The sequence below is a fragment of the Rhinolophus sinicus genome, chromosome 16 (genome assembly GCF_057876585.1).
Source record: "Rhinolophus sinicus isolate RSI-liver-muscle chromosome 16, RSI-T2T, whole genome shotgun sequence".
Classification (NCBI taxonomy): domain Eukaryota; kingdom Metazoa; phylum Chordata; class Mammalia; order Chiroptera; family Rhinolophidae; genus Rhinolophus; species Rhinolophus sinicus.
Window position 1 is genome coordinate 59,735,660 of NC_142516.1, and position 13,082 is coordinate 59,748,741.

The 13,082-nt window shown below is 36.3% G+C and overlaps 1 protein-coding gene across 12 annotated transcripts in view; it reads right to left on the reverse strand.

Annotated features, from left to right (window-relative positions):
- The window catches only part of NFIB (nuclear factor I B), a 422,874-nt gene that overhangs the window by 203,320 nt on the left and 206,472 nt on the right, over positions 1-13,082 (reverse strand). For 11 of the 12 annotated variants that reach the window (XM_074330381.2, XM_074330380.2, XM_074330385.2 and 8 more), the window contains exon 2: positions 7,522-8,053. In XM_074330381.2, coding sequence (XP_074186482.1) covers positions 7,522-8,053 — 532 coding nt within the window. Of the gene's footprint in view, positions 1-7,521; positions 8,054-8,444; positions 8,562-13,082 lie in introns of those variants that run through there. The other variant, XM_074330382.2, reaches the window with a different exon arrangement.

The window sequence follows — 13,082 nt, forward strand, 5'->3', positions numbered from 1 at the left end:
AAATCCCATTTTCAAGTGATTTCTGCTTCATCCATAACTTACTACATGCTCCAAGCTGCCTTAAAATGGGACTCTGGAAATATACAACCTCCAGGCAACTCTCAGCTAGTAAAATTACTTCATCCATCACCCCATATTTTCAATTATATAGTCCTTATTCAGAGTCCTTTAATTTGTCTGTGATTCATCAATGCTGCCTGTTTAACTATCATCATAAACAGAGAATATGTGTATCTGAGGGTTTTATTATAAACAAGATATTTATGCATAAGAACAGTTTGCATTCCCATCCTAGAACATGGCTTCATGTAAATGTTTAGGATTTGGGGGTGTTGTGTGTGTGTGTGTGTGTGTGTGTGTGTGTGTGTGTGTGTTTTAATGTGGCCTTCTATTCAGCCTCAAGGTCTTTCCACCTCATTGGTTAATTGGTAGCCATTTCTTCCAATTTTCTGAATAATATAACAACCCAAAAGCCCAACCATTCAAGTCCCATTAGCCTCACATCCTGTAATGTTCAGTCTAATACAAGCTAATCCCGCAGACTCACTCCTCACTACACGCACTTACTTTTCACAAGTTCTCTGCAGTTGGATGATTTGTTCTCTATGCCAAATCCTAACAACTGAATTCAGTTAATTAACCACATCACAAAAATAGAGTTCAAGGCCCCAAGAATGTACTTTAAAATGAGACGACATACCACGTTGCCACAGAAAAGTGAGCATGATTGAGAGGAAGCTCCCCTCTTGCTATGCTTGGCACTGAGGCATGCGGCTGTAATAACTCCAGTTTCCGATCGCAGAACCACCAGTCCTTGAGATTTCTAAAATTATTCCTCCTCCACAAGGATGGAGGAAAAAAAAGTTGGAAAACTTTGCTTTGAACATTATGTTGGCTAATCGTCTGCTCTGCCACAGCACATACACTGAAAAAAACCCTCAAGTGTCACGAGTTCTACTTTCATCAGCTGCTAACTAGCAATGCTATTCTTTCACAAAGTTGAATGAAGAGAAACTGGTACCCAAAAAATCAATGTAACTTTACTAACAATAGACACCCCAATAAATTGTAATTTTAAAAAAATAGTTTCAGTCAGAGCAAGGGATCACCCTTGCCTCTGCCCATAATTTTCAGATATTTGAGAGGTCTCTATTTTAATAAGTGTTTCATATGCTATTTCCACTCTCTCCAAACCTTAAGCTCCACACAAAGCAATAATTATTCCTTTGATTATAAAGTCAGTTATCATGTAAGCCACTGGGATGACAGAAATGAAAACTTACTTATCTCAACTTTAAGAATTCCAGAGAATTCTGACTTGGCCTCCTATTGGGTCCCTCCCTTTTCAGGTACTGAAATTCCAACTAGTTGGCAGAGGGCAAGAGTAAGAGATTTTTTATAAAAGAGTTTGTTTTTGTTTTTTTTTAAGCCCACTGGTCTAGGTTTTCCATCCAATCAAGCATAATGAAATTTTATGAGGAGAAAGACTTTACTAAGTCAGATGTCTTGGATTGTTGTTTCAAATCACAGTGCCAAATTTAAAAGGAAAAAGTTAATGGAGGATTAAAACTTTCATTTCCTTTTGGCAGTTTCCTCCTAAATCCCAAATTTAGGGAAAAACAAGTAAATAAAAAATCCTACCAAATCTATATAACTATGTATAGATATACTTCCAATATATTACTTTTTAAAACAGAAACTTTAAAGAACTAAAGCAGTGGTGATAGGTGGCCTCCCTGAAAGGCTCTAAGTCTCCAGTTACACACTCGCAGGGAGGGAGCCACCTTTTGGGAGACCCAACCATCATCTCCTGTCACTGCAACTCAACCCCCCCAAATTACCATTATTCCTGAATAATGCACATCATTTCGCTTCTTTTACATATGTTGTTATTTTACCACACAAGAGGCATACTACACTAAATTTTTAAATCCAAACACATTATCTAGATGAATATTTTTTATAACAAAATGTGTAGTGCTGTATATAAGTGAGTAGGGATGCCTAATGCTGTAAGTAGAATATTTTACCAACCTTTGCTGCCTCCAAGAAGTGGGTCACTATATATTTTTTAACTATTTGAAAATCATAATTGATATAACAAAGGATCTCTCTCTCTCTCTCTCTCTCTCTCTGTCCTTTCCCTTTGAAAAGTGAGATCATATTAACAGCAATGCAAGAGCTTAGTATGCCATATCAGAACACAGATGCCAAGCTTTCCCAGCTGGCAAGTGGGGCTTCAGAGTTTAACTCTTGAATTGTCTAGCCAAGCTCTCTTATGGCAGGGACATTATGGAATAGAGGGCGAACTTTTGGCCCCTAAGACTGTGTTTTCTTCTTATCAGTGAGAAAATTGCTAAGTATCTTATCTGACAATATATGTTCCCACAAAGGTCTCATTAAGCCGAGGAGCAAGACATGCCAATAAGAGCCCTTCTTTATCTGGTGAACTGTGTGTAAGCCAGAATGCAAACAAATGAGCACTAGAGTTCATGAGTTCAGTCAAGGACAGGATGCTAGATGGGAAAACTTAACAGTGTTCCCCTAAATCAAACATGCTTACAGACTTGATGCTCCCTCAGCATTTCACAACGCCAGCATACCAAATCATCCTACAGAGCAGCCTCATTTTAACAAATTAGGAAAGCTTCGTTTTCCCCATAATGGGAAATACCTGCAAATGAAGTGAAATTTATTAAAATGTTAAAATATGCTGCCAACTTGAAAACAATTATCTAGTTAAGCTTTTCATAAAGAAATAATTGTTACCCAAAAGGATCCTAAAAGTCAGTAACTAAAAGAGGGAAATAATTCTTAGCATTTGCTTCCTCAGTAATGGTACGTGACAACCAGGAAGGACTCTATTTCAAAAATAATAATAATGATTACAACTTCCCGGTAAACAAGTCACGTTTTTCACAACTTCAAAATGTACTTTAAGAATCATAATATTTAACAATGAAACAACAAAAGTTGCCATCTAACAATGGATCACAATTTTAAGGGTGCCACAAGGCTGAAGGAAAGTCCTCTTTCATAAGAGACATGCCGTTCCTGGACTCTCTTTAGCATTCCAAAACATGTGTAATGATAGTGCAAAGTTCAGTCCAAACATCAGTTAGGCTGACTTAGTTTAAACTCTAATCTGCTAAATTCATGACAACAGTTACTGTCTCTTGAGATCTTAAACTTCTTGATGTGTTGTGACCTCTCTCTTTCTTCAGAACCCTTCCCTGCTTCAGAGAAAGCCCAGACCCCACTACCCTACCCCACCCTGCTTTTTTGTCCCTTCAGACAAGACACAGCCTGGCAATTCCAGGCCTCCCTCCCATAGGCGAGACTTCCTTCTGTGCAGCCCTTTGGCTAATCCTTCTTATTAATTAACAAGATAATGGTAGTTAACCAGAAAGCAATATTAATGCTAACTATCTAAGAAACTTCAAGCAAAATTATGTTAGCTTTTTGGTCGCTTTTCCTGGTGTGCACAATTGTGCACTGAGAATTTGGCAACATTTTGATGCAGAATTGAGACATTCCGGAATGAATGATTTATATCAGACCTTACACGCAGGTTTCCTCATTAAGGTTTTCTCTTTTTTTTTTTTTTAACATTTACATTGTTGCACATTACTAACTAGAAAGAAAAGTAAGGTCCTCTCAACATGTTACTATAAAATTTGGAAGTGTGGAAACTGAGGGAACCAAACATTGCCTAAGAAATAGCAGTGATGTACTGAAAGCAGTAGTCAGTCATGCTGAATGAGTTACAGATCACTACATTTGGCTAGTCCTCCACAGCCTTCTCATAGCACGCCACGCATCGCATAGTACACTTCTGTCCCAGGAAGGTGTGCTGTGCAAGGCTTGCCTGCTTTTTGTTTTGTTTTGCTTTGCTTTGCTTTCAAGACTGCAATAACAAAGACAATATGGGAAACAGGTACCACCTGCCCAAGAATCATTGGATATCTTTAATATCTTTTGGGAAAATGGAGGCCACTTTAGAGCTATTTTTTTTTCTTTAATCTGTCACAGTCTTAAAAAATAAAAACTTAAAAAAGAAAAAAGAAAAAGGAAGGGTTTTGTATTAGCTAAGGTTTGCTGCAGCAAACAAGCAAGCAGCTTTCATTCAGAGATTGTCAAAAACTTTCCAGTGTGCCCACTGCAATGCGGATGCCAACCAACGAATCAAAGGCATTCAGCAACTAGACAAAGAGGGTCTGATGCCAACCTCGGTGCCACTGGCAACCATTATTGGCATCAAGCACAGTGTCTGCCTTTTTTTTCCCCCTCGCCTGGCACTTCACAAACAAAATGGCGGTTCTTGTAGCAACGAAACAGCTGAAGCGCAGCCCTCTGAATCAATAACGTCAAATGATTTTATGGATTTAAACACAGTTACTTCCAAATGATGTGTGTATTTTAGGTAAAGTGTGGGTGGGGGTTTACATAATTTTATAAATGCCTACATCAAATATGACCCTTTACTAATGTAGAGAAATAGAAAAATGGACTGAATTGTGGCCAACCAGGCTATATGCATAGACGAAGCGGAATAACAAAGGCATTTAGCTTTAAAGAAAATACTATTCCGTGGCCATGCCATGCAAAAGTCTAATGAACTATATATCAAAAATGATTTCAAAATGCATAATTTTTTCCCCAAGCCATATCAGATGCAGATGTAACACCACAGCTCATGTCAAAGCTCTAGTAACTCTTTCCACATTTCAAAAAAGAAGAGGCTGCTGGGCACGAAGGGGGAAAAAAAAGAAGTGTGGGTTGAACCAAAAGAGAAAGAGGGAAAAAGAAAAGCATAGGAAGTTGGTCAACAATGGAAGTTTATTATATGTTGGTCTTTATTTCATCCTCCAGAAGAGATGCAGTTTGTGATCTTGTATAAATAACCAAGAAGACTACTGACATTTCTAGATCTGGAAATTGTCAATATATTGTAACATCACTCCACACTGCAATGCGGATGCCAACTAACAAATCACAGGCATCCTGAGCTAAACAAAGAGGGTCTGATGCCAATCCTGATGCCAGTGGCAACCATCTTTGGCATTCTCTCTGTTCTTTCTCATGTTTTCCTCCCAGTCGTTTAGAAGTGGGGTGAGAAAGAAAAAAAGGGGAAAGATAATTTTGTTGCTCATTCTGTTGCAAATATAACATTTTTCTTCTCCGATTTTTGTTTCATGTTTTTCTTTATACTTCTTTACCTGATTTATAAAACAGACTTAAGTGAGTTTTCATCTACCACTAGAGGAGAAATAAAAAGTCATTATGGGAGCTATGCGGCCCTCTGATTCCAGACTTATCTTTTAAGATGCCTTCTTCAATCAATTGCACTGAAAAATAACATAGCCTATATTTGACATATATTTTGAAAAAGGGAAAACACAAAAGCATCTCGATGTGACTTTTTCAAAGAAAGAGCCAATAGATGTTAAGAAGAGATGAGGCACTGGCAGGTAACAGAAGATACAAATTAGATGCACAAGATAAAATAATGAAAGGTTTTTATGATAGAGACGCAAAACAACAACAAAATCAATATTTTAGCTGAAAACATGGTCTCCAAGAATTGCTTAAAACTTTACAATTATCATGACTGATGGTGCAATGCAGAAGGCATTTGTGCATTTTTCTTTCTTCAATCTATCTTCACAAATCCAAAGGATATGTTCTTTATTGTCAATTCATCAACCAAGAGAGTTGGCTGCCTGCCCTGGGAGTGAATGTACATGTGTGCACACCTCAAGGACTAGCCTTCAAGCAAGTTAAAATGTGAGCAGCAGTGAAGTGCTTGCAAACCTTCCCTACCCTGCACTAAAAAGTTACATGACCCACTTTTTAAAACTTTACTTCTAGCCTTGACTTTTCACAACACAGTTACGACACACTTACAGTCAATCCAACACATATATACAGCCCACCTTAAAATGTCATCTCCTAGACAGCTGTCAATCAAATTAAGTGCCATGTGTTAATGAGCTTTAATTTTAGGACACACAGGGCAAAAATATATTTTTACCCAAACCATCATTACTTGGACTTCAATTCGTAAATGCATGGAAATAATAAATGTAATGGTTTCATTTTTTTAAAAAAGCAGTATTTCCAAAAGCATGATGTCCAGCACCATTATTTAAAATCAAACTAAAAAATAGTTAAATGACATTTAAGCATCTCTCTAAAACTGTATCGAGGAAATGTAAAGACAAAAAGCACATAGTAAGTTACCTAGATTTCTGAGTCAAAGAGTAATTTTGGTATTTTATCTTTCGGATGATAATAAAGTTCATACCAATTTATTAAATCTCACATTTGTATAACAGACATCAGATAACCGACCGCCTGCCACCTGGCTATCTATAGGCCATTTTCCCTACCGCCAGGCCAAGTTAAGAAATAACCCACCATCTGTGGCAGATCAAACTTCAGTCCACTTTTGGTATGCTGTTTTTTAAAATGATGTTTTACTATGGACTGTTGCTAATACAAGGACATCTATATCCTGACACATTGATTTGAAGAAAAGAAATTCTCACCTACTTAAGGAAAATACATTAAGAAAAATAAAAAGAATAAAGAAACATTTCATCAACTCAAAATACACTCAGCAAAAATATCACCTATTTTTGAATTATTCAGGCAACATTTATCCCACTCTGTTTATCGAGCATTTTTTTTTTAAATAGGTATGGTATGTGGTTCCTGCATTCTTTTCGAGATTTATTTTAAACCAGTAGAACTAGTCCACTTTCTGTTTTTGTTCTATAAGGAGAACTGTGACTTTTCTCCTCGGTAGGTTTTATGATTTACATTTAAGTAACTGACAATATTAAGTGTTCCCAAGTCATTATGGGGAAATATTATAATATAAATTAAACAAGCACTATAATCATTTCATCTACAGTGAATATTATACAATCAAAATTAGGTACTGATAGAAATAGAAATATTTAAATTAAATAAATCTACATCTACAACGATATACTCTCTGATATTGGCTCTCTTAAGCATTTTGTAATAGGAAATGTTAATTCTATTTTCAGTGCAATAGTACTAGATTCGTGAACAAAGTTCATCTCCCTCGTTAGTGATGAGGCTAACACAAAGATTATGAAAGAGTGGTTTGACTATTCATAAACAAAGTTACATTTGCAAACTGAGAAAAGATGAGTAGATGCAAAGAAGGTAGCCCAGGATAAAACAGTGAAGTGTAATACACCATATTTTTCAGACTATTCTGAAGTAGATTATTTCAAAGACATTTGAAAACATATCTCTTTGTGGTCTTTCTTTAAATACCCACACCTATCCAGGTATGAAAGCTCCACAGCTATTCCCATGGCATGCACATGGCAGTTGGACATCTACGTGGATGCCACCCGACCCAGAGTAGGTGAAGAAGGAGATCTAGGGGCCGCGAGGACCATCTAACTCAAGCCAGATATTCCGTACACTGGTTTGTGGGCAGTGTTTGCGGTGCTAGAAGAAAGAACAAGCTGCTCCTACCTTGCTCCTGCACGTAGTATGCCAAAAACAAATCAAGCTCCTTAACTGATACTGTGATATGATGTGGCTGGACACAAAGTGCTGGGTTTGTGCAATGTGGGGATTTCATGAGCCGTTCTCCATCGGTACTTTCCAAGGGGATGCCTTTGAACAGGATCACCATGACTAGATCCAGACGCCAGACTTTGTCTGCCTGTCGCAGGCAGTCGATTCTCCTAATCTTACCCTTCTGGTCAGGATTGGATAAGACACAGCACGGGTGCTTCTTGCCAGTCACGGTGAGCACAAAGTCCTCTCGGTACTCCTGGCGGATATCTTTGCGCAGTTTGGCCAGGAGCCTGGATGCCCACTTCTGTTTGATTTCAGGCTTTTCGCTGAGAAGCTCATCTTTGACTGCTCTTTCTTCATCTTTTGACATTCGCTTCTCATGCTTTTTAAAGTACTTGCGTTTTCGAGCCTGCAGGTTGAACCAAGTATAGGCGATTGCACGGACATGTGGAAGTAGTGCCTCGATGAATGGGTGAAATTCATCCTGTGGAAAATGAGATGGGGGAAAAGAAGACATACATGGTCAGTTTAGTTTTAAAGGCTCAAAAATAAACTAAGCTAAAATAAAAAGACCACAATCCATTCCCAATTCAGCAACAAAAAGTTCTGCAGAAAAATATCACTCTTATTTAAAATGATCAAAATAGTAGAACAAGGAGAAAATAAATTATGCCCAGCTGCCCCTTTTCCACCAAAACTCACAGGTTGATTCTCCCTCCTAAAAAGAAAACAAGATTTATATTTGAATTTCCACTCTGGCCCCATCCCCCTCATTCCCATGCATCCTACATTCTTTAAAAACATAAGTAACCAAGGTGCTTGGCACCTAATTTAATATTTAAATATTTGATTGACCAACTAACACTACGCAGTACCATTTTACAAAGAACACAGTGAGATTTTTTTTTTTTTTTAATCGGAGCAGAGCTGTTCAGAAGGCAGGAGCGATGCCACAGTTCATTTCTCTTCTCTGTGGCACAGAAACACAAAGCATATAGATGCTCAGTGTAATGCCACACAGTTCCCGCTTTTGGAGCATGCTCTCAGCAAGAGGCTGCTGGTGGCACAAAGAGCATGCGCCATTAAACTTGATCCATTTTCTTATCAAACGTCCAACATTCCAACACTGAAACAGCACCATTCCAAGAGTGGTAACTAGAGAAACCGGTATACAGTAAGGGAAAGTGGGCAAAGGACACAGCTTGTCGTATCAGTGTCCTGAACAGAAGGTTTCCATACTTTAAGCAATGCAGTCGCTCCCTCCACTGCCAACAGTAGCCCCCAACACACACACACACACACACACACACACACACACACACACTCTCACAACTCACTCACACTCTCCTGCTCTCTCGGAGACATACAGACACATTCTAGTATTTTTACATAAAAGTTTATAAAGTTGAAAACGAAAATTACATGAATGTTCTAACAGCAGCTTTTCCTATAGAATCGGAAGCCCCACAGACTCAGTTAATTTGTTAACTGATCACATGAGTATGGCAATTATTCTAAACCCCTTAAAAATCAATCTGAGGTGAACAATGAAAAATGGCAACTTGGCACCAACTTTACATTCTTTGTGTCTCTGTATGCGGTGGCAGGGTGACACCAGGAGTGCACTGCTGGTCACTTACTGCTTTTGTGGAATCAATACAATTCATTTGCTACGCATATGAATTCTCCGACAGGACCATGAGTGCACATATGTAAGTGCGTGCGAATCTGCACGTGTGCAGATCGTATAGTGAGTGCCCTGTCTTTTGAATTCAGTGGCTTACCTTAGGCTCCTGCATTTTTCCTGTTTCATCTGAGCCTTTTTCAAGGAAGAGAGTCACGAGGAGTGGCAGATAATCTTTACCTACAGATATTTCAAGCTACTTTCCAAAGCAGTCAGTGAGTGTTTCATTACTTCCTGTTGTAGGTAAAACCTGTCTTCTAAGCTCAGGCCTATTACTGTTCAGAGAAAGACTTTACTATTGTGTTCATGCATACTGTATGTGTGCAATAAGTCAAGATCGGAACCAAATAAGAACTTGTACCGAGGCCACTTTTCTGGTCATGTGGACTATACTGTCACCTCAGCCACAAAATAACTTTCTCTAACTGATCATATGCCAAGTTAAAATTTACATACTAGTGTTAGTCACCCTGAACTACGTGGAATAAATTCTATTTAATCAGCAGACTGATGAATTCCATTAGGTAAAGATGATGAAAGTGCAACTAATGACACTCTAACAAAGGTGTCCCCAAAATTCCAAATAGTTAGGAATCCATTTTTTATGATGAAACTAAAAGTTTCAATGCCGAAGACTACAGCATGTTAGCAGTTTGCAGATCAGAAAAGGAAGAGGTGTGTATGTCCCATCCAATTAATAATGCGGTTATCAAGTGTTTTAACATATTGCCGTAAAACGTTCCTTCAGCGGAGTAAGTATAAATCAAAATTTCATAACAATACAGAATACAGATGATTACATCACAGCATGAGCCATAACCAAATGCCATAGAGGAAATCATTAAACCGATCAGTAGTTTCCAGCAGAGATTTGAACAATTCGGTTACTATGTGAGCACGTTAAACTAGGCCATGGAAAGAGTTAAACCACAATCTGTTCTTTGTGTGGGAAGGCAGCCCTGCTCACAGCAACCACAGCCCATGATAAGACCTCCCTATCTCCATACACTTTCTGATGCCATGCTTTTAGCTTTCACTGTAACTACAAAAACTTTGTTTATCCCCTTTAGAAATATATGCAAAAGGAAACTCTGCTCAAAAGGAAGTGTGGACTTAAACTTGCTTTGGGAACTCACTTCCTATAATCTGACTTTTACTATGATTTATTGATATGATTAAAAAACATACATATATACACCATAAACTAAAATTTGAGAATGTAGAGAGTACATGGGGGGCAGCTTTGTCTCACTCATTTTACCCTGGCCATGTTTTAAAAATGCAATATTATTTTAACAGATATTAAGCAATGCGGTAACTCTTAAGTATTTATATCCTTAAGTACTATGTTCAGTGACATTTCTTTCTCTTATAAAGACATCAAACATACTTCTGATTAAATTTTTTTGAGTTTCAAATCATCTATTAAATAACAAATCTCAAAATTTTAATAAATTACTTTAAACAATCAAAATGCAATTTGAGGGGTGAATTTGGAATTTCTCAGCAAATGCACTCAATACAATGTTTTTCTAAAGTTGCCTTCAGTTTGCTGCCAACATTGCTAAGTAATATTTTAAAACATACTTTTTCTAAATTGATAAACAGAAGTAGCAAACTTTCTCGGTCCACAAAGTACCCTTATAAATATCTTTCAGGGCTTTACAATTATGTGGATTCCATTCAAGTGAAACAGTTACTGACAAGAAGACATAGCCTCAAAAAAAAAAAAGATAAGTAGGGTTTGCTATAAGTCACATACATTTCTGTATTAACATGTCTAAAAGTGTCATCTTCTAAGTGTGACTATTTTCTAATGCTAAGTTGCAAGATACTTTTAATAATTTTGAGTGACATAAATATGGAGCACAGAAACTTCATCCAAAAAGGTGACTAAGGTATTCAAATGTCCAATTAATAGGTTGTCACAATATCTCTTTAAACAATTATGAAAATTAATTTTTTAAAGCAAAGCATATATGTGATCTAAGATCTAAAGGCTCTATACTACAATAATATGCCACCTTGCTCTTGCAGAATTTTTATTAAAATATAACTGAGATTCAGTAATTCTTTCTGTTGAAACTTCCTTTAGTTGAACTAAACAAGTTACAAATTTCAAATATAAAATCAAACAGTCCTAATTACACTAACCATATTTATTTTTCTTTACAGAAACAATAGTTTCCGTGAAAGGGATGGAAAATTAGACCAATATAGGGGTAAAAGAGTAAACACTAGGTGTTCTTGGAGCATTGCTATATAACAATAAACTATTTTAAAACTGTACCTAAAGAACTTGAAAAACAATGAAAGAAAAAATATTCATTGCAATCTTGCCAAATGAAAGTTATATTGTTAAGGATTTACATTATTTTTAGAAAAAGCAAATATTAAGTCATAGTTGATGGTTGTTAATTTTTTTCATATATCTGATTTACACTGATGCATAAATATTGATTTATATCGATATACTTATATTTTTGCATAACATTTGCTAAATATCAACTTTAACTGTAGCACCTTTTGAATTAAAATTATTTCTAAAACCTTATTGCAACAACTGAGACACTTGTAAAGTTTTCAACCAATTAAGAATGTTTGTTTCTCTATTTTTTATTTACATATCCTAAAAAACGTTTTGCTATAGCTATTAGGCTCCTGTAATACAAAACTAAACTACTGGTCTGACATTAAAGCAACACGGTTAATGCACCCTTACTTTTGTAACACCTTACATTACCTACAAAGTCACATAGACAGTATTGGTTAAGTGAGAATTCTAAAGCTAAAATTCCTTTTCTAATTTAGGCCTTAAATCCCAAAACAGTTTTAATAAGTCAACCTAGACTTACATTATTAAAATAGTAGAGAATATTAGTCACCACGAATTAGTGTTGGTAAGTATGCATCCTTGAATACTAATGTGATAGCTGAATGATAATGCCGTATATGCTTTTAATATTCCATATGTCCTGCTGCTGTAATATTTTTAACTTACACAAATTAAGATAAAGTTAGTGAGTTTTCAATACATATTTAGAGGAAACTAAAAATGCAATGTAATCGTTAGCATTAGTGTTTCTGAAAAGCCAATGTTGGAAATAAAAATTAATATAGAAAAGCAATCCTGTACAGGTGAGAATAAGTGATTCCGTACTTTGTAAAGTGAAAAGCTTACCTCAACTTGTTTTATTTGAACTCTGCTTCAATAATGTAAAAGTAATATCAAATGGACATAGTTTACCAGAAAGAGAAAAAAAAAATCCGGATGATGGGTAATATGAAAGGTAACTTTAACAACTAAAGGCAATTCGTTATACCTGAAACAGTTCCATCATCATATTTACTGGTCATTATACATAGTTTTTAAAGTACAAATAGCTCAACAACTCATTTTTCCAGTTTTGTTAAATTAAAGTGCACGTTTACTTGCTGAAAATAGCGATATCTAAGTTAATCATACTCAGATGCCAAACAAAATATAAACAATAAAAAATGTGTCAGCCAAAAAGCTACAGGACTGTATCCAATCACTGAGTAATAAGCCTTATCATTGTTTTCATCTTCATTCACAATTTATGAATGCCTCAGTCCTTTTGAATCACAATGGCTTCTAATTGTCATACAATTGAAATCTTAATTGTTTGTCCATTATAAAAATGCATCATGGTGATATCGGATTTTTAAAAAATTGTAACACACCTAAGACTAAGCGACACTTCAACTGTTTAGTTTTTATGGGAATGTCAAAGAAAATGGCTATCAATTATCAATCGTGCTATTGCCTCCTAAAAGCTGAAGTTGACTGTCCCACACCTTTAGAGGT